The following is a 22,466-nucleotide window of genomic DNA, read 5'->3' as shown; positions in this document are numbered from 1 at the left end:
GAATAAAGTAAGATTTAAATATAAAAGTGTCGCGGCTATAAACTATGAACTTTCACGGGTATGCAAGATAAAAAACTATATTTGCAAACAACAATTCAATTCAACATAATCTATTTGAACAGCATCAGCTCTAAGAATCCGACCTGGATTCAGTCGTTCAGTTGGCTTGAAAAGTGAAAGGGAGAAAACCTTCAAAGGATTTCAATAAGCGCATCTCGATGTGCATAATGATGGGTCCTAATGAGTGCCTTTGTGAGCAAATTGAAAGGCGTTGCTGAGAGCAGGCTGCTGTGAAGTCGAACCATCCTGTCGCCCACAGGACGTATGCGCAATTGCAATTGAATGCGAATGTTCCTCGGACGGATGAAGGACAGCGCTCGGCAGGCGACGAACATTAATACACAGCTGCGGGCCAAGTGGCGATACGAGTGGAAGCGCATTTTAATCAACCTAATCATAATCATATGACCATAACAGACATTTGGCCACAAATACTCAGAGATGTACCCCATAATTTATACAGTTTTCTTTTCTTGTCGCTTGCGTTGTCTTGGGGCCGTTGTAATCAGCAGCAGAGTCGGCCAATACTAACCGCGTATTATGCAAAACCCAACAACCCACCCCCAACCCCAAGCCACGACCCCAGACCAAAACGTAGCGCCCAACACAGACACAGATACAGACAGAGAGACAGCCCCAGCCACAACCCAACAGCCCAGCCACGCCCATGACAGCAGCCCTAGCATCCGATGGATGCAAAAGGGGTATAAAAGCCAGTTGGACAGAAGTTTTGCAAACATTTTGACACCGTTTGCGGACTCCGACAGAGTTTTGTGTTAGAATCCATATCCATACTTGCAATATTTAGGAAGTGAACGCGCAGCTTGCTAAGCTAAGGGCTCTCAGAATGGTAAGTAGATGGGGTGGATCGATCCACCATCGGGACCGAGATCTAGTGGGATGGGAACGGGATTGAAAGCTGCGGTTAGAGAACCCAGATCTATCCTATCGATTTAATGCTCGATCGTTTGCGGTTGAATGGAGATTGGGCTGGGGGATTGGCGTTAGTTTGTGTTTGTTTGTTTGTCTGTGTTTGTGCGGTGGTTGCCGCTTTGGCAATTATTTCTCAGAGCTGGCGTCGGCTGGACTGGATCTATTTTTAGATTTAGCTTCAATTACATCGCCACTAGAAACGAGTTTAGCCGCCAGAGCGCACCAGAGGAAAATCCATTGAATCGACCGTTTGGCAATTGAAAATGTTTTGAAAATGCTATTTATGCACAGGTCGCGGCTCTAAAGACATCAGTTATATCTAGATTTCTTAAGTGGCCATCCAGAGTCCGAGTCACGAACCGAGATGTGTCTGAAGAGATACACTTACGGTTCGCTATTCTCTCTCCTTACCCTGCATATCGTTTTCGGTCTGACCTTTGCGTTTCTCCAGAGCGCCGTGAAAGTGTTCCAACGTCCCGGCCCGGCCCGGCCCGACCCGGCTGGTATTTGGCATTTCCTTACAATGTGCCTAAGTACGAGTATTCTCTTTTATCATTTGCGTGTCCGCTGCCCATTTAGATCTGAAAGCGGCAATTAGCTCTGTCCGCCCCGGTCTCAGTCCCGCCTCTTGTCTTTCTTCGTTTGCGTTTCTCGTGCAGCTTAATCTCGTTCGTTCAAAGTCAATCTTCTGGGCTGCATTTCATAAGGTTGCATAAGCTGTATGCACAACAGCTTGTCCCAGGTACAGGTACAGCTACTTGATTGCCAATCGCATCGAACAGCTACCAGCTCTCAGTCCCGTTCTCAGGGCAAGTGTTCTATTCAGGGAGATACCATACCGACATCATTGAATCATACTTGTTCCATATTACAAGTTTGTTGACACCCCGCCATCGTATACGTAATATTTGTATTCCAAAAACGAAACCTGAATGTGCAATACATAAAAAAAGTAGTATATATTATATAAAGTGGCAGGGGAGGAGTGAAATGTGGGGTGATGGATGACACACGAGCCGCGGGGCAGAGTGCGAGCGCAAGCTCACAATGATCGTAAATCTAATTGTGAACAAGCCTACATTGTTCGTGTATGGTACTCTGTAGGCATAGCTACTACTACAATTTATGTACATATATATATTGAGTCTCGATCTGTCGCTGGCTCTGCGGGTGCTGCGGGCGGACAGTCGGATGGACGGAACGGAACGGAACGGACAGAACGGAAACGGGCAATAATTTGCGACGCAAACGTTTTACACACGCTTTTGCAGTGCATTTACGAGTACTTACGAGTAGTACCATGAAGATCATGGAGATCTCCAGCGGGAGCTCGAATTCCTGCTGCTTCTGCACTTTTAGGAGTGTCGTGTGGGCGGACCTGCCGCCGCCCACATGGAGAGAGTTTCTTTTAGCTCGTGATGCTCGTGATGTTCGCGCTTCTTTTGCCTGAGCGCATGACTTACAGTGAAATTCTTCAATTTCAATTTCAGTTTCAATGAGTGCGCTCGTGTTTGTGTGTGTATGACACGGTAAGCCCAGCGTCAGTGGCCAGGGGCGTCGTCTGATCGCCGAGTGCAACGGCAGGGGGCTAAGCACTGCGATAACCCAAGCAACGACCATGACTGCAGCTCTCGCTTTTGGATGGGGAACATGGATATGGATGGGGCCTTATCACCCCCTGGCTACTTCCTTTGTTCGTCTAAAGACCCCATTAGAGGCGCTTGTCTCCGCCTGCGAGTCTCGGGGAACGAAGCGGCGAGTGGGGGCCGGATTTGGGGCCGCATTGTCTGAGAGACACACATACAAAAGCAAACACGAAACAAAACGATATAAACCGCTGGCACATGCGTGCTTTTCGAGCAAGAAACGTTCTATATACAGGCGAGGGGTGATTCGAGAGTTCTTCCTTAAGGAAACAATACAAATTTCAAGCGTAGGGTGACATCTGCACCTTAAATTTGGGATATTTTCTGATCGCAGACTGCAATTGATTGCTAGGCTGCTGGGCATATTGTTCAATCAACCCTCGTCCCCTCACATATATGTATGGATGGCTGTATGTGACGATGTATCTGTGTGATGTGCATGGGCTCTGTCCGTCCGGCGCTCTGCCAGAACGGTCCCAGCATTTTGACATTTGAGTTTTGCAGTTAGTCTGCTTTCGCTTCTCATGCGGCTTGGGGTTTTTCCCATTTCTTTGGCTGCGGTGGAAAATCCTTTAACGTTCGGTGCACTTTTTCGCGATCCGATCGTATACGAATCTGAATTCGTGTCGTGCCCATTGCCTTGTCTACAGATATCGAATGATATATAGATTTAGCGCATATTTGTTTTGTGCAGGGTGAATATTTTGGAAAATTACCCAGAATCGCGTATGCATAGGGATATATCCAAATATATGTATGTGAATAATCGGTGCGAACGTGAGAATTGTGCGGCCCCTGCGACGCCAACGCCGACGCCGACGCCGCTGCCACTGTCGCCGAGTGTCAATTATGTGGAAATATATTTACAAAGATATATGCAGACATATATATACATATATGTACGTACGTGTTTGTTAGTGTGTGTGGTGATTCCCTCCTGGCACTGAATGTCACTAAATGCGCCCGCCCGCCCCCACAACAGGCAGCTTCTTTATCGCGTGTGATAGAAAGAGAGAAAGAGTGCACGAGAGGAGGAGTGTGTAAGTGAGTGAGAGTGGTTGCGTCGCGCTCTGTGTCTCTGAGTGTGAGTGTGGCTGTGGTGCGTGTAGATCAGTCGCGTCCCCCTTCCCCACCCCCCAACAATCATTCAACAAACAATTTTCATTCATTGCTCCCCCGCTCGGTCCAAGCGGCGATTCTGCTTTGCCTCTTCTCTGATCTGCTCTGATCTTCTCTGCTCTGCTCTGCTCTGTCCCCAAAGCCACGCACAAACCGACATCAGATAAGAGGAGAGAGAGAGAGAGGAAGAGAGCAAAAGAGAGCCACGCGGCGTGTGAACAAAAAGTGCTCTCGTCTCCGGCGACCATAGAACAGTGGGTTGCATAGATAGTGCCCGGGCCATGCCCCCCTATGACGCCTCTTAGGCGTTATCAGCGCACACATAAAGACCTGACCAAAATCCACACAAAATGGCGATGAACCCGAGTGCCAGAGAAACACCGCAGGCCTGAAACACTGAAACTGCCGTCGGTTCGGCTCCAAATCCACACATCCATCGACCACAAACCATCCGCCCCGGGAGGAGCGATAAGCAATCGAAAAGTTTGGAGCCCATAGCTCGCATCGAACCCGAAACAAGCGCCTAAGGTAAGCCTAAGGTAAACGCCAAGACGGAAGCATTTAAAAGCCTTAGCCTTTTAGACTCCATACCATTGGCCTCAAAAGTTCTATCCCTTAATCATCAAAGCGATCAGCTTTTGCTTAACCATTTACGAGTAACTCGGTAGGGAAATTATATCAGAATCAACGTGCTAGAGCTTTATGTGGCATGAGAACAATATACCTGTAAAGTGTATATATACTCCTCTTAAGCTTCGGCTTCCCCGATTCCAGCCTTTCTTCCATGTTTGCGTATATTTTTAGCGGTCTCACACCCTTTTTACAAGTTCAGTCTGTCTTACGCTCGGACCCTGCTCCCCGGACACCGGGGTTGGCCTGGCCTGGCCTGGCCCACTTTGAGGTTAATAACATCTCGGGTCTGGGTCTGAGGCCATGTACGATTAATTCGTAAATAGTCGCAGCCGGTGGCCCTGTCCCAGTCCCTGGCCCTGGCCCTGCATTATACGCGGTAGTACGTACCTCGACTCAAATGACAAACACAAATTTGTGTGAAAAGAAATTGTTACAAGGTCAATAGTTTGAGCGAACGAAGCGAACGTTGGGAGGAATATTTACGTGTCCATTTACAAGCGTTCCCCGCTTTCCCGACCCAGCACCTAGTTCCCCTAGACATTACATTTTTGTTCTCTTTTTGATTGTAAAAATTCAGACGTGTTTATTTTTATTAGCGCATATTTGGTTGTAGTTGAAGTTGCCGACACGTCTCTGTGTGTGTGTTTGTGTGGGTGTGCGAGTCAAGATTCTCTGGCGGTGATTTCCGGTTCCGTTATTTAAATCTGTAATGGGTGTTCCACCAACAACAACACCACCACCACCACCACCACCACCACCAACACCACCACCATTCATTCAATTTACACTCATTGATCAGATCAGGTTCGTGGTGCGTGGGAAAGCATTGCTCTACCATTGATCGTTCTCTTAAAGCAGAGCAGGTCGTAGTATAAGAGATGGGAAGCGAAGCGAAGCCCCCATTTCCTGTGGGAAATGTGTACTCTTATATGCATTTCTTTCGTAGCATCGTAGCATGACCTATCCCTCTAAAAACTTCCTGGAAAACGCATAAATACAGTCATTATATTTCTCAATCAAATTTCTTGTTGCATACCATTCGGAGCGTGGAATAGTTTGGATAGGAACTTTCCTAACCGGTTACGGTAGATATGAATATATCTATCTGCCTTTCCACTCTACTACCATACAGCTTACACTCACAAAGAGTATTAAATAGATCGTTGCATGTCTGCGACCTGTCGAGCAACTTGTATAACAGCATTACCATATCTGGAATTACCATCATAATAAGTAATTCATTCATTTGAAAGGGCATACAAATATATGTAGGGAGAAAAACATCCCAGCCTGAGGAATCCCTTCAGACGAGTGCATACTACCTATGTATATTTGATCCATTCATCGGTTGCCTTTACTATATATATATGTACTTTCCTGGAATGACTCATCGTCGTTCAGAATAAGTACAAGTCCCCGCCCCCCATTGCTGGCTCTGAATTATGCAAATTACGCGACTAACCACTAACGACTAACGATTGACAACACAGGAGCGATAACTCAATATGGCAGTGACCAAATTGGGGCATTAATTGGATTCGGTTCTGTTTAATAATATTATTAGCGTCGCTTGAGGGGAATGTCCAGGGAATGGCGGCGGCCCTCGGGGCTGCGCAAATCAGATTAATCGAGAATCCAATGCAATCGTAATTGGATGACGAGTGACGATCTACTCTCGATCTACAGTACGGGGACATGTTAATGTGTCAATTGAGATCGAGACACGTGAAATACGATTTTCTAATTGGGATGGAATCTTTTCTCTAGTTCGAAAAGGGTGTAAAGTGCAGGTACAGTTCCGGGTGGCACGGGAAGTCACGGGTCGAGTCACTGTTCGCCTGAGTTTTGGGCCAATTTTCCCACATGCCGCCAGTGAGACAATGGACTGCGATTGCTCTGCAATTACAGGTTGGAGATAATTGCGTTGATTAGCAATCGAATAAATAAATGATTAATAATGCAGAGGGGAAATCCCTTTCCCACAAACCCTCACCAGCAGGCGGAGAACAGTTACAAGTGAAAGAGAGCGCGCAGCAGCAGGCAAACGGATCACTTACACACACACACACACACGCGCGTGCACAGATGCTTGGGTCAGATACTTGTATCTGTGAGTCACTGAGAGCGCGGTATCTGTGTGTGTATCGACGCTGCCTCGCTCTGGTGGTGCTGCTGTTGCGGCTGTGGCTGCTGCTGCTGCTGCTGCGGCTGCTCTTTCTGCTTCTGGCTCGCTTATAATACAATGTTACCGCCGAACGCCTCGTAGTCCTTAAAGACGCAGCAACAAGTAAACATCGAATCGAGAGCCGCCGAACAGCTTGAACATTCAGATACAGATACAGTTTCCGAATACAATTCCGATTCAGTTTCCGATTCCGATTCTCGCTGTAGTGGCAAAGTGCGGCGGCAATAAATAAGAATCAAGTGCCCATTGAGATACTTCTCTGCAGAGAAACAGAGAGAGATAGTGTAAGTGACAAAGTGGGGGAAAAGAGAGTGCAATCATCGTCAAGTTATACACACGTTCGTGCAACCTGTAGAACGCGTGCCGTGTTGGAGTACCATGCGGTGCCGGTCACCAAAAAATTGATTCTAAAAAACCACAAACAAACCACAGCCCCGAAATTACGAAAATGTAATAAAAGTTTTAATATTTAAACTGAAACTGAAACTCGATTTTGGAGCAGCTTTCAAGATTGCCAGCAATTAAAAAAAAAATACGACTAAATGTACAAAATAAAAAAGATCGAATTTAAACAAGTGTGTGGTGTGTGAGTGGAAAATAACCGCGCTAATTCGCGTTAAATGATGGAAAATTACTAAAATCGCTATGAACTTTATGCATTTATACCGATTAGCCAAGAGAGTGACCCATCGCTTAGGCCATCGAAAGACCCCATATCCCACGGGCCATACCAAGTACCAATTGCTTATCGGATCCTCTTTAATCTGTAATCTTGTGTGCTCAGGTCCATACTCAAACCGGCCGTTCGTCTGTCCGAGCGTCCGACTGTTGACCGAATTGCCATAAGGCTAAAAACGGGAACGGAACGGAGCTACCTGCTGCTGCTTCATCGTCATCTTTGCCGCCCTGGTCTTTCTCTCGCATATAGCCTCGCATATCAATGCTGGCCCTTGCTGCTCTGCTGCTGTTGTTGTTTTTGTTTGTTTCGCATTGATGTTGCCACCTTGCAACAGCAGCAGCAACACAAAGCCCACACAGACACACTTAACAGTCTTGTGTGTGAGTATCTGGAGTCTCGGACCTTTTTGTTTCATTCTGTTTGGTGTGTGGCGTTGTCAAGGGTGCGGCAGAACAACTTTCGTTGATATTCGATCGATATTGATCCGCAGATGATGTCATAAGTGATGCCACAGCACCGAAACAGGGACAAGGGTCCGCTGAGAGGCCGTGGCTGTTGCTTTTGCCGTTTTTTTTTCTTTTGATCTTTTTTTTTTTTTTGTTTTGACGGAATTTTTTGGAATGTCTTGGACATTTCCTCGAAATCATCAAAATCGCCGGCGCGGCGTCTCTATTGCTGCGCCTCCTCCTCCTCCTCCCCTCACAATTGTGCGTATGCAACAGGAAATATATGTACATACATACATATAGTGTATGTTATGTCTATGTATTGCAGCACATAAATATCGATATATATATATGTACATATGTATATTCGATATGTGCATTTGTATGCTGGTATTTATTTATTTTTTGCGTGCAAACACTTCCGACATTTTAAATGCAGCAAACGAAGCGATCGGACCGGCTAAATAAATCAACATCAACAGCGGCAACAGCAACAGCAGCGGCAGCGGCAGCGGCAGCGGCAACGGCAACAACTACACTGCAGCATTGGCCACACAGCCGAAGTGGCAGTGTGTTGCGAGCCATATCAGCCGCCTCTCTGTCCTCTCCCTCCCCTCCCATTTGGCCATTCAATGCATATTAAATGATTTTAATCAACAAAAGTCGGCAACAGCAGCAGCAACAGCCACAGCAACATTAATAACAATAAATGACAATCAGCGATCGGGCGGCAGTATAACAAATGCCATTTAGCACATGAGCATCTGAGGTGCACATTTATTTATAATGCAAATGATCTTGAATTGGATCCGATCCCCTGTCGAACAGCGACTTTAATCGAATTAGTACATGAAAATCCAAAAAAATCGGAATGGAACTAATTTCTGGATATTCTGTAATATTTTAGATAAACCCCAAAACATCTGCGGCAAAATCAACTTACTATAAATACAAATATAAAGAAAACTTAGTCCAAACAAAACTGTGTTACACACACACTGTACAAAGTACTTAAACAGCATACAAACGCAAGTACTTAGCCAAACATTACACTCCAGCATTATACAATAATTGGAAAACCAAACAAACCAAACAAAAAGCAAACTCCGTGCTCTCAAAGAGATCTGAGACCCCAACCAACGAACAAACACGAACTCAAACTCAAACTCAAACAATCATCGCAGACAGAGATTGTACTACGCAATGAAGAAGCTGTCACTAAATGTGAGTATCAATCGGGTTGACATATACATACGTATACATACGTGTATGTGTGTCCACACAGATGGGGGTAATGAAATGCACTTTTCAAGTTCAGAAAAACGGAATACTGCAATTCTGGGAACGGGGAACGGGGAATCGTGGGCAAGCGAGGGGACCGCGTGTCATGTTAATGAACTTGAAAAAAAAGACAACCGTTCGGGAGGCAGGAGGCAGATCATAAGAGCAAGAGCCAGATCGTGATGATCGCAATGACGAAGTTTCCTCTCCTTCGATGACTGTTGAAGTTATTCTGGAACCGTTGTGAAACCGAAAGCAATTGAAAAAGTTGAGCTGAAAGAGCGGCACAGTCCATCAATTGGCAGGAAAATTGAATGGAGCCATCGCACCAGATCACGCCATTGATTGCAGATTGGAGATTGGAGTCTGACTAATCAATGATTCGATGCCACAGCTGAAAGATGATCATAGTCCAGGCGATGCCTTTGCGATGGGTTGGAATGACGACCCATAAGTGGAGCATAGAACGAGTTAAGCGAAGACTCTTAAGCGAAGGATCTTGATTGGATCTTTGGCCAATGGGTCAATGGATTGACCTTCGCCTTTGCGGATGGCCAGAGGTCTGTGTGCGGCTGAAGTGGCTCTAATTGAATTCGGCGATAAATCACTGCCACGCGCCACCTCTGCCGCATCAAGCAGATCGCACGTCCAGATCCTCCTCCCTCCGCATCGGGCAGGCTGAGAGTGCCCGGCTAATTGAAAAGCAATTGTGGCCCGCACTCAGCTATGCTCGTATTTATGTGTGTGTGTCTTTGAGTGCGCGTGTGTGGGTGGCTGAGTGGATGCGCACTCTACGGATACCCAGCCGACTTTGATGTTGGCAATTCAAGAGGCTACTGCTGCTGCTGCTTCTGCTGTGGCAGTCATTGCCCATATATCATACAATATGCACATGTTTTTCGCCATGCATATAAATATATATATACATATGTATATTTTAAGAGGCTTACATATGTTTCGTATCTGCCAACTGTTCCCCGACTGTCATTTGGCTTATTTCCTGCAGTTCAATGCCCCAAAACTCAGTTTATGGTTTCGTTTGTACGAGTATGTTTATTTGTTTCTTTTTAATTTTGTACATGTTTGCCTTTGGCTGTGTCTTTGGGACCTTAACCTGTGATACCTTTAAAGAACATAGCAATAGATCAGTATTGAAGGAAAAGAAAAGTCAGTGCCATCCTATCGGCATTGCACACAACTTAATGACTCAATAACAAATATTGAACGAAAGGGGTTATGAGGCCAAATGTTGGCCAAATGCTCGCTATCATGGCCAGCAGCAGGCAATTCGAATCGAAATTGGCTGATGCAACCATCGGCCACCGATAATCAGTTTACGGCCTGTCTGCAAAATAAAATTAATTTTCGCCTTTTATGGTCTGTGCCCCGCCGCCTGGGCCCTCTCCCAACTCGGTATTAAATGCGTTATATATAATTATTTTATGCTGAACAAATCAATTATTGTTGGCAATAAAGATCGTTAAATATTTAATGGGTTCTTATGTCAGCGGGCATATAAACTCGCATAAAACGCCATAATAAGCCATGAAAATGAACAAATAATTGACAAAATGCCATTAAAACTTCACAATAAACAATAACCACACATACGAGTATTAACGACAGCCGCGAAACGGGGGCCCGTCAAAGATAAACAGTGCGGTGTGGGGTCTCCGTCTCCTCCGCGCGACAGGTTACCAAATAAGTATATATCCGATACCAATCCGAATCCCGATCTCGATCCCGATACCGCGATCGAGCCGGGAGAGCTGGAGCCGGGACATGTGTGTTTTGGGGCAACGGCAACATTTACAAATGTTAATGATTGATTTTGTGTCATGTAATCGACATAATAGGCTAAGCAGCAGGTGGCAGGTGCCAGAGCCAGAGCCAGAGGCAGGGGAATGCCTGGGGGTAAGGTGAACACAAACTAGTTTTCAGGCATTTATCCAATTTAATTGACGTCAAACAACCACTCGAAGCATCGTCACACACAATTTCTTCCGTCCTTGGCCGTACGGGGCAACAATGTTGCTGTTGCCATTGCTGTTGCTGTTAAAGCCGAGTTGTAAGTGACCTTATTGGAACTAAAAGAATTGGCCAATACTTACTCGCACACACATACTCGTACGAGTAGTCGCATAGCTCAAACGGAATGCGAAAAAGCCCCAAAATCGAAAGATTCTCATGACTCTGTGGCATTTCTCGCATTCCTGGAATCCACGAGTCGTGTGCACAGAAATTGTGTTTCTATACTCTTGCAATGGGGTATTACAGTATCGGTCAGAAAATAGTAGCACAAAAAGGAAGGCATTTTTCGACCTCCCCCCACAATAGAACTTTCTTTCAGGTGTCGGAAATAAATGGGTTTCGATTCTTAAGATATTAAAAGCTTATATTTCGTGATTTGCCATTGGATTTCTATATTCTTGGAGCCAAGGGAATCTCATGCTTCGGCTTTGCAGAGCCTCTTCTCCTTCAGCAGGGCTTGTGCGGCCACATTCTACATTAATTTATTGGTCATTCCGCATGTCTTCGCTTGGGGCTTCGTTGCAATTGATTCCTTTCTTCGAATCGGATTGGATCGGATCGGAGTGGCTCGCACTTTGCCTTTTTTTGAAAGTGACTCATTTCCGCTGACGCTTGACAAATGTGGAATGGAATGAACATGATGTACATATTGTATGTATGTATATTCTCGCACTCGCACTCACACTCGCACTCGCACTCGCACTCATACCAATACTTGTATTTGCCAAACATTTTAGCCAAATCGTTAAAATATAGGTCGCCGCTTTTCCATTTTTGTGCTTTGGGCTTTTTTGTTTTCTTTTGACGTCAGGAAAATTAGCATGTGCAAAAATGCTGATGATTCCATATCTAAGATACATCTTTGATCACTTATATCCTTATGCTTTTAATATCCTCTCGGAAAGCTTCTCATTTCCTTTTACTGTACGCTGATGCTCCACGATAATCAGCTTAAACACTGAAAATTACCGAGTGCATGTATGATTGTGAGTGAGTGCGGATTCCGTGAATTTGAAATCGAAATTCAGCCAAAAATAAACCACACCTTGCGGTCGGCCATCATCGGGAGATTGGCGGATCGGGAGATTGGGAGACCGGGGATTGGGGAATGGGGGATCAGTGATCATCCCCCATTCCCCGCGGACAGATGAGGCAGGCAGGCAGGCAGGCATCCAGCTGCGTCGCGTAATGGCCCTATCGAGAGCTTCAGCGCACACGCTGGGTTACGTTTCATTAATTGCCCGCCAGTCGATTCGCGGATCCATAATATTCAAATCCGAATGCAATACCCCGTAAAGAAGGCAAAAACTTAATTATGTGATTTATAAGATTTTCGATTTTATTTAAAACAAAGCGTCCAACCACAGCAACACAAACAACAACAATCGTATTGAAAATTGGCACAAAATCAGCAAAAATGCGATCAACATTTTTGTATTTGTTGTTGTTGTTGCTGTTGAATATTTTTCAAGTAATTTCCTCAATGGACTTGTTTATTTACTCGTACTTATACTCATACAATCGCACGAAATTCAGGCAGCACAGCACACAAATGCACTCTTGTATATCTTATGAGAGTGTGTGTAAGGAGAGTGAAACGTGTGACATGCTTCTGTGCGCCCGTGCCTCAAATGTCTGAATCTGCCGCTGCCCCTGCCCCTGCCACCGCCTCGGACTCATTGGAATCTACGCTCCGAAAGCCAGAGAGCCAGAGTTGGGGCTGTAGCTGATGTACATGTGTATGATAATATTCGAGTGCATTTGGAAAACAAACTGAAACCCGTTCGCCATGCTAAATTGTTTTGCTTTCAATTAAACTAATAAAATGCCAATTGCCATTCGCTGTATGTATGTATGTCGGTCTGTCTGTCAGAATGTTTGTGCCAAATGGTCGCCCAACTGGCTGGCACGACGGCGGCGACCACAACAGACCACAGCACAGCAGAGCACAGTAGACCGACCAACGTCAGCAATGTGGCAGTGATGGAGGCAGCCAAGCGAATGCATTTCTTGATCGAATGTTTTTGCCATTACGTTAGCAAAACCGAGAGCTAGAAGAGCTAAACTAAGGCATAGGTCGATGGATGGAGAGTTGAAAGAGGAATTAGATTCAACAAGAACTGAGACAACGCGGCGTATGAGTGATGAAGGATGCAATGATGCCTACATCACTCGCTCTTGGAGCGGATATCCTAATATATACTAATCTTGGTATTGATTGATTTTGTTCTATCATCAGTTTTATAGTATAATCATTGCTTAATGATCATTTTTTAGAGTAACTTATTAAACAAAAATTAATACAATGCACTCCCAAATGTATGCAATGGATTTTTGGGGATAGACAGCCTCGTTATCATCAACTGATTATGCAACAGCAATTATAAAACAATTAAGAGTGGGAGGGAAGAGATAACCAAATGATAACCAAACAGATCATCATATAATAGTCATAAAAATCAAGATACGCCTTTTCTACTTCTACTAATTCTACGCAGAAATACTATAACTATACATAGATCTCTCTATTTAAACTCCGACTAGAGTGGAATCTATTGCTCTGACACTCTGATGCACTCAGAAATTTCCATTTCCATTTGCCTCGACTAGTGGAAAATTTAGTTGTTGCTCTCTGATTAATTCACTTTTTGACGTGATCTGGCAGACATAGACAAAGATGGGGAGAGAGAGAGAGAGAGAGACAGAGGCAGAGTCACAGCAAGAGAGGTTGGCTGTGGTGGAAAAACTAGTTTGGCTATGGATCGTCAGCGTCATCGCTCCATATGTCATTGGGTATTCCGCCAGCGTTCTGCCACACACTCCCCAGGACAAGTGGACGCAGTGCAGTGGTGGTTTAACGGCTTTTGCGGCACAAACTGGAAGCCACCGTCGCCGCCACTCTGATCGGCTGATGAGCAAGCACCGGTTAGGCATTCGCATCACGTATACGCCTGGGTGTTCCACTGCCAAACGAGTCGCGTCTCGCTCTCCCCCGATCCCACACAGACACAGACACGCATTGGCATGTGCACTGCCAGACTCACTGTCGTCGCTGGCTCTCTTTGTGTCTGTGTGCCTCAGGCAGTGGCAGTATGCGGCGGTGGTGTGTGTGTGCGCCCGCCCGTCTGATAAGAGCATGAAGCAGCAGCAGCAGCAGCAGCAGCAGCTGCGATGGCAACTGTATGGCGACTGTGTGGCACAGCACCTCGACAACCTCAACAACCTCAACAACCGATGGCGATCTTCAGTGTTATTTTTGTTGGCAACACGAGTTGATTGCTCGCGCATGTCTCACTTTTTCTGACGCTTTTGGCTCTCGTTTCTCGCTCTTTGGTGTCGTGTCTCGTGTTTTGACTGACTTTTGTCACTTTGTTGTCGCTCTTCAAACATCTTTTGGGGACTCGAGTCTCGTGTTTGCCCAAGACTTAGCCCACCCGCCCGGACCAACTGAGAAGTGAACAACCGAGCGTGAACCAGCCGAGGGGCCAATTTCCTTCTGGCAGATGCCAATCTATTACGAAACCCTTCGCCATTAATCTCAATAATATCAATTGGATATACACACCCATACACACTCACACAGAGCCACACTTAAGTGCACTATCAATTGACTGGGAGCCATGCATCGCTCTGATATCTCCAGTAGTCGCGCTGGAAGCCATAGAAAGGCTCTGGATCAGCGCACTCGACAGCAGCAGCACCGCACTGCAACAGCACCAGCAGCATCAGTCAATGTGAGCGAAACAAAATGCATAGTCTAATGGGGGCTTAGGTTTAGGTTCAGGCTAAAAATCGTTAAGAATAGAAGTCTGCAGACCCCCACAAAAGATCTAGTGATCACATGCAGAATCTATAAAAGACCTCAACTTCCAGGTGCTTTTAGATCCCCCAGATAAGTTTGAATCAGTGCCTTTTCATGGAATCCCAGACTTAACGTTGTACAAGTATTATCTCTGCAGTATCTAAGCAAACTGATAGCCATGTTCCATGTGATCTCCAGCTAATATATTTCTTTGAAATTCGTAATGTGTGAATTAAGATTTGCAGGAGAAAGAAAGAGTTTACTAATAGACGTAGAGGTTTCACGATTTTAGAAACGTTTTCTTCAGTGGATACTGGCTTCAACCGGCCAGAGTAGCTCTCATACAATATTACGCGTTTCTTTTCGCTGTTTTCCTGTTTTGCATTTTTCTGCCACACAGCACAGGCGATACCCAGAGATTTTTCATGAATAAATGAATATTAATTGAATATACTCGAGCATACCGCGAGTCTCGCCCCCCATGCAAATTGCTTCTTGGGGAGTGCAGGAGACTCTCCTGCATGTCCATCAAATTAACAGCAGCGTTTAGTGATCCACGCAGGCGCAACGGCCGCAACAGCAGCAACAGCAGCAGCAGCAGCACTTGCCACTTGCTGGTGTGGTGTGCCACTTTGGTGGATTGGTGGTACCAAGCAGTCTCGCCATCGAATGTTTGCTGCCGTTGTTTTTGCGTTCCTAAGCACATTTTAGTTTCGCTGTAAAAAAGTGTCTTCATATGGCCATTGGCAAACTGTTGGCCCGCACGGGGGAGCACCGAGCGAGGGGCACAGCACTGAAGAGCAGCCACTGGGGGGGGGGCTGGGGGGCTCTGGGGCTCTGGTTGGGGCTGGTAGTTTGCGTTTCGGCTTTCGGCGGCCTGCCATGCTTGCGTAGCCAAGCGTTACACAGACAGACAGAGAGACAGGCTATATCGCAATATGTACATATATACGAGTAAGTATGTACCCACTCTCCTGAGCAGTACATATGTACTTATGGTGTGCATGTACAATGCACGCGTTTGTTTGGCCACAGTTTTGCAGGAATAGCATTGTCGCTGTCACTGTCGCTGTATATCTATCTGTATAAGCCGTATAAGCCATGGTATACACACATGAGTATATCTTCCGATAACACTTCTCGCATTCCAAGACAATTCTAAGGGGGTAAGCTGATAAGAAGTCCCCAAGCGACAGCCAGCTGGACTTGAATCTATTCTTTTAATAGAGCAAAATAATAAGGAATATGAATCGACTATAAGATGACCCCTAATGAGGGTTTATTCATACACAGTTCTAATATTAAACGAGTGCTAGAGTGGAGTTAATTCCGTGTTGCAGGGCGTAAAGAAAACAGTGTTGGTATTTCCAGTTGATCTCTTGGCTCTTTCTGGCTGTCTATTACAACGGATAACGATTCTTCATCTTCATCGAAACTTCAGTGCTGTTGGGCATTGTTAAAAAACGGTGTTTAGTACTGCTGGGAACATCCCCAGAGACCGCCTGAGACATATACCCTTCGCGGTGTGTGGTAGCCGGGTACTACAATAATTATAAACTATTGCGCAAAAAAGAATTCACAGTCCGTTTGTCTGTTATAATTGCCATTATTATTTTTGGCTCATGACTTCATTCAATGTCGCCTGGCCGGGGCAGAAACAAAAACATCGGATCGGCCACACCAGCACCAGCACCAGAACAGACCCAGGCAGCACAGCAATCAAATCAAAGTTGAATAGTGAACAATCAGACAACAATCAACAACATGGCAATTGAGAGCCAGAGGCGTGCGTGCGACTCGCTCCAATGATTCAGTTATATGTATACACATACATATACATACATACTTATAGTATATTCACGTACAGATTGAGTGTGGCATTTGAATAATGGGAAGAGTTGTATGTAAGGCACGGCACACTCTCGACTTGAATTGATACAAAGCGTCGGCCGACAAATAAAATCAATTGGCAGCTAATCAAAAGCCAAATGCAAACAAATTGCCAGCACATGCTGCCAGCCATCCAGTGACGCTGACACAGACGTTGACGTTGACAGCGACAGCATCAGCATCAGCAACAGCAACAGCAACAGCGACAGCGAAATCGACGATAACGATGATGATGATCGAAGACATGATCGAAGATCGATTAAGGCAATCGCGTTCGTTGGCTCCTTTTTGTGGTTTCTGTGGTCAACGATGAAGTCATTTATTTCATTCATTCATTCAACAGTGCCATTTAACAGCTCTCCTTCAACTTTCCCTTGCCCTACCCTTGATGGTCCCCCTGCTCCACCAACCGCCCTCCTGTTACATTATCTCTGACGCTGGTCGCATATCGATTATACAATTTATGCGGCCGGCAAAAGAGCGTTAAAAATAAATGCATGCACCGAAACCCAAACATGCCGCAGATGCCAATGATGCCATAAATCGTGCAACTTGAAGCCAATTAGCACTGTCCAAGTCGAACTGGAAATCGAACCCGATACGGTACGATACGCTCTGAACCCATGCCCATGCCACCGCGGAACAAACCACACAGTATGTACTGTGGAAATCCGACTACTGAAGAGCTTCCTCATGCCACAGCCCAGCTGTTGCACTTTACACGATGCGACACCAGCTCGCGCACACACTGCTCTGACGTACCGTGCTCGTGCTCCCGCAAATACAAAAAAACGCGACACTTGGCCACAACTTGCACTTTTCACTGCCTTACACGTGCGCTCTCCCACAGCTGCTAATTAAGTCTATTGATTGCTCAAGATGAAAGCTGGAAATAGGGGGTAGCAGTTAAAGGTTAATTATGATGCCGGATCGAATTCATCCTCAATGTTGATCGACAGCCTACTTTTAGGGGCTTGTAGGGGCTCCCAATTAATAGTCACTCGAAAATAGAGAAAAGACTCATTAAACGATCGAATCGTTGCTCGAGATACAAATATATACATGTTTATACGTATATATGTATGTATGTTATTGGCTAGGCCATTTGGCAAGCGACTGATGAACTTTCTTAGAATTCCCATTCGCATTCCTCAATGCCCATATACCATATACCCATATACCCATTCCTATAAATCAAAAGCGAACTGAAAATGCGCTCAACTTAATTGAAGACATCAACAAGGCAATAAAAAATCAATTTTACTTAAGAACAAAACAGATTCCCAGATTCGACAGCCGAAGCATCTCGCGACTTGATTTTTTAAAGCAAAATATATGTACATATGTATGTACATATATGCCATGTACACAAATGAGAATGAGCATGAGAAGTGCTCCTTTCATGTTGGCGCTGCTGCTGTTGCTGCTGCCAGAAATAGTCGTCGCAGCGTCGTGCTGTCTGGGTTTTCATTCAGCTTTTCCATCTTTCAATCGCCGGGTGCTGCGGAGCCTGCGTACACAAGAATTCCCCATATTTCATCACCAAACCAAACAAACAATTGGCTCAATGCGCAAATAAACAAATTTGTAATTTTAATCAAATTATTCAATAGTTTGGTATGCTCTCCTCCTTTTCCGACTTGTAATTGAGACTCTAGAGAACAAGAGTGACAGCAGAGAGAAGAGAGAGAGAGAGAAAGCCCGCAAATGAATAAAATATGCAAAGTAAACAAATTTTACGAGTATTTGGGGGCCTGTCTGTCCGTCATACGCATCTGTGTGTGGGGAATGTGAATGTAAATGTAAATGTAAATGTAAATGTAAATGAATGACCCTCTCTCCTTCGGGCAGCCGCCGAGCCACGAAACCACGAAACTTACATCATAAATAAAGCGAGCCGACAGATTGCAAATAATGCAATAAACATTGAAATTGTCTGGCTATTTATAGAGCTGTCCTACGATAAGATCGTCTGCAACTGCAATTGCACCTTTGCAGACAGAGCAGACAGAGCAGACAGAGAAGGGGTTTACGAGTATTTTTAGCCGCCAGTCGACTGTCAGGCGGTGTCTATTTATAGCGGCCAAGCGATGCCAATCGCTGCAGTTGCATGGGCTGGGGCCTGGCCCCGAGGCTGCCCTTGCCCCTGTCTTTTCTCTCTTTCTGTCCCTGTCCCTGTCCCTGTCTTCCAACACAAGTGGCGGCTCCGTTTCAAGGCTCGGCTTGGCCCATATCTGAATACCCAGATGGCCAAGAGGGCCTCGCGGCTAATTGAGGTCCCATTTTGCTGGTTGGTTTCTTGATCTACAAGTCAATATAAGTGGGAATCTATTTATAGTACATTTCCGGTTGGTTCTCGCCTGTTTGCTTATCCACCTCTCGTTTCTGGTTGGCATTTGCAGATGTGTTCCCGCAACATAAAGATCTCGGTGGTGCTGTTTCTCGTCTTGATACCAATCTTCACAGCCTTGCCACACAACCACAATCTGTCGAAGCGCAGCAACTTCTTCGATCTGGAGTGCAAGGGGATCTTCAACAAGACCATGTTCTTTCGACTGGATCGCATCTGCGAGGACTGCTATCAGCTGTTCCGCGAGACGAGTATACATCGGTTATGCAAGTAAGTTAACGATCCCAAAATACCACCCATGTACCCATCGTATTATTAACACAACCCTGAAGCAGAGATCTCCCCAAAATAGCGGTCCGATCGATTTCGAATCCGATTTGCCCGAAACTGAAAGCATTTCAAGGCGAACGAAATGGAAAATACATTTTCTTGGAGTCGGATTTCAAAACTGGGGCAGAGACACCCTGACACAGATCAGATGGGAATCAGGGCAAAGAATGGTCCTTGGCTTAAAGCCTTGATGCTGATGCTGATTGATCTATTCTAAACATTTTTTTTTGGAGGCCTTTCCTTTCCGATTCTGTTCTTTGACTTTCTCGACTTTCTACATCTGTGGTTCTTGTCTATTCGATGCAGGGCCAATTGTTTCGCCCACGAAACCTTCGGGGACTGCCTCAAGGTTCTGCTGATCGACGATGAAGAGATATCGCAGCTGCAGCACTCTATGAAAGTTATCAACGGATCGCCCTATCCCTTTCACAAGCCTATATTCAAATAGATTACTTATGTTTCTCCTTCCTTTCTGTTTCTATTTCTGTTTCCGTTTCCGTTTCTACTTATATTTCTATTTCCGTTTCTGCATCCGGTTCCGGTTTCGTTTTCCTGCTTTTATTTGACTTGAGTTTGCTTCAATTACCATTATGTTTCATTATGATTTTCGTGTTTAATTTTAGGAAAGACTGCTTTGATTCAAAATGGTTTGGCGAGTGCCTGAAAGTGCTGCTCATACCAGAAGAAGAGGTATCGAACTTGCAGCACTTTCTGAGGGTAGTGAATGGTTCGCCCATATCCTTCAACATGACGCCGGGCCAAACATAACTCTAAGATCCTGAACACCCCCACAGAGATCAAGAGCCCGAACAAAAACAAACAAATTTAATAATTTAAAACGCCCAAATTTAATTCGTACTTATTTATTACTGTAGTCCTTACAGTTTATACTATATGTGTTTTTTTAAAAACGAATTACTTTTATTAATTTATTGAGAACGTTATGCGTTTGTTGTAAGTACCATAAATCGTAGGGAAACCACCGCATGGAGATGGAGAGATGTAGAGATGTAGAGAAAGTAACGATAGAGAAAGAGAGAAGGAGTGGGTGGGTGGGTGGAAGAGACTCTACCGCCTGGAATCGAAGTATTTATCTATAAGTATTCCTAGCTTGTTTTATTATTATTATTATAATTAATATTATTGCGTTATGCGTTCTGTATATACAATAAACAAAAGAAATCCATTGTTTTACATCCATGTAGAGTAGAATTATTATTTGTATTTTTGTATTTTACTGTAAAATCAGCATTTAATTTTACATCTTACACACGATAATCCGCGGAAACAAACCCCCCTCCCCCTGAGAGTAAAAGAGAAGGCGCACACCTAACACACCAGACCGAAAGTATTTTGCAAATGTATTACAATTAATTTTGTAACGATTAAGCCCCTAATTAGAATAAATCAGAGAAGCGAGTGGAAATATACATATACATATGTATCTATATATGGGAATCTATATCCGCATATACCCAACACTTATCCGCACCCATACTAAACTACTAAACGCTTAGTCTTAACGCTAAAACGCAATTTGTGCAAAACACAAACAAAAAACCTTTGGTAAAAGCACACAAAAAAAATGAAGGAATACATTACAAATGTAGAAAAAAAAAACGGAACGAAACATGTGAATGTAAAATAAACGAAATCATCATTCGCTGGCTATTGAGAGAGGAGAGCATCAAAATTGTGATAAATGAGAATTAGAAATGCGAAGCAGACCAGCCAGAAATCCCAGAACCAAACAGAAATCACAACCAGAACCAGAAAGAGAGCGGAACTGAGAACGAGAGAGACCATAGTCGGAGACGGCGAACTACGCGCGCGTTTTACACGCGACTAAAAACGCTCGCTTACCGTTTTTGTTTTGGTACGTTTTCATTTTATTTTCAATTAACTTTTGTTAAATTTTTGTTTTTGAGCTGTCGCCGTTTTGCATTTTTTTACATTTTCATATGCATACATCGGTTTGACGAAAGTTGACAATTTTTGACTTTTGAATTTTGGCTCACATTTTTTTGAGCGTGTCCAAAAATTCCCTTAAAATACCATCCATATCCGATATCTAATATGTCCACTGCTCTTTCCCGAACAGGCAAGAATGCTTCGGATCGCCCTTCTTCAACGCCTGCATAGAGGCTCTTCAGCTGCACGAGGAAATGGACAAATATAACGAATGGCGCGATACCCTTGGCCGAAAGTAAACGGGCGCTGGCACTGGCTTTGGCACTGGCACAAGCAGCTACTTAATTCTATAACCTAATCATACTATGTACTACTACTATACATCTAGCCACGAAAGTGGCAGAACCAGAATACGATACGGCACGAAACAATGGCATCAAGGAAACAAACGATCAAACGACCCGAGAAGATGACGAGAAATGTCTAAAAACTTGAAATACCTATCGATTAAGCGAGAGGAACAAAACAAAACCAAACAGAAATGTTGCAAAAAATATTAACTAAATATAACTACGACTATGAATACATATATATTGTATGCATGTGGCGGAGAGTAGAAATTCGAATTCGTTTTGTTTTTCTTTTTTTGGTTCTGGCCGATCCAGCCATCGATTCATCGATCCGTACAACAGTCTCGTGGAGCATTGAGTTTAGTTATTAGAGTATTATGATAGTTTCTTTTAGTTCTTCCATAGAAAAACCAGCAAAGCAAACGAACAAGTGAACAAACGAACAAGAATCAAAATGTCTGATGTAAATAAATTATTTGTCTTCTTTTTAAATAATTATATGCGTATGCACTTATTTATAATGCTTATATATTTTGTACATTTCCTTCATTTGGTAAGCTTAAGTTATTAACCTGTTACGGCAATGAGTTTTACGTTCTACCACCACGCGATAAACCTATACAATAGTAGACACTTTGTAAGAGTACCAGCAATCCCCAGAGAATCCACGCAATAGAATCTTAAAATTCAAATCAAATCTACTACACGACATAATTCGATGCGATTAAGCCTACCATTGCATATGCATAACTATTAATTAATTTAAACTTGTTTGGATCTAGTCGTAAAATATAAATAAAGATTGTATATTTCAAGAGGA

The 22,466-nt window shown here is 44.3% G+C and overlaps 1 protein-coding gene and 1 long non-coding RNA gene across 8 annotated transcripts; one reads left to right on the top strand and one right to left on the bottom strand.

The window, feature by feature from the left end:
- The first annotated feature begins 800 nt into the window (after window positions 1-800).
- Window positions 801-22,466, top strand: ITP (ion transport peptide). 7 transcript variants are annotated; one of them, XR_004468646.1, is made up of 5 exons: window positions 6,635-6,860; window positions 8,609-8,925; window positions 19,108-19,325; window positions 20,009-21,261; window positions 21,487-22,466. XR_004468646.1 is itself a non-coding variant. In XM_004444456.3 (3 exons), the coding sequence occupies exons 1-3, from the start codon at window positions 14,634-14,636 to the stop codon at window positions 21,593-21,595; spliced, it is 441 nt and encodes a 146-aa protein (XP_004444513.2). In that variant the 5' UTR covers window positions 14,242-14,633; the 3' UTR covers window positions 21,596-22,466. The 7 variants fall into 7 exon arrangements, 2 of the variants coding, with proteins under 2 accessions (XP_004444513.2, XP_015040660.1); XR_004468647.1 differs by lacking the exons at window positions 6,635-6,860; window positions 8,609-8,925 and adding an exon at window positions 801-910; XR_004468648.1 differs by lacking the exons at window positions 6,635-6,860; window positions 8,609-8,925 and adding an exon at window positions 3,156-4,286.
- Window positions 1,635-2,538, bottom strand: LOC117183545 (uncharacterized). The gene is made up of 2 exons (XR_004468650.1): window positions 2,284-2,538; window positions 1,635-1,921 (listed from the first exon to the last, which is right to left on the bottom strand). It is a non-coding gene; the product is annotated as an uncharacterized lncRNA (long non-coding RNA).

Source organism: Drosophila pseudoobscura, chromosome 3 (assembly GCF_009870125.1).
Source record: "Drosophila pseudoobscura strain MV-25-SWS-2005 chromosome 3, UCI_Dpse_MV25, whole genome shotgun sequence".
Classification (NCBI taxonomy): Eukaryota; Metazoa; Arthropoda; class Insecta; order Diptera; family Drosophilidae; genus Drosophila; species Drosophila pseudoobscura.
This window is presented reverse-complemented; position numbering and strand designations above follow the sequence as displayed.

What these genes read in the sequence shown, in the direction of transcription:
- ITP (XM_015185174.2), top strand. Translation starts at nt 14,634, where the DNA reads ATGCATCGCTCTGATATCTCCAGTAGTCGCGCTGGAAGCCATAGAAAG. An exon ending in CACCAGCAGCATCAGTCAAT is followed by an intron (nt 14,748 to 19,107) that starts GTGAGCGAAACA and finishes TGGCATTTGCAG; the next exon opens with ATGTGTTCCCGCAACATAAA. An exon ending in AGTATACATCGGTTATGCAA is followed by an intron (nt 19,326 to 20,008) that starts GTAAGTTAACGA and finishes GTTTAATTTTAG; the next exon opens with GAAAGACTGCTTTGATTCAA.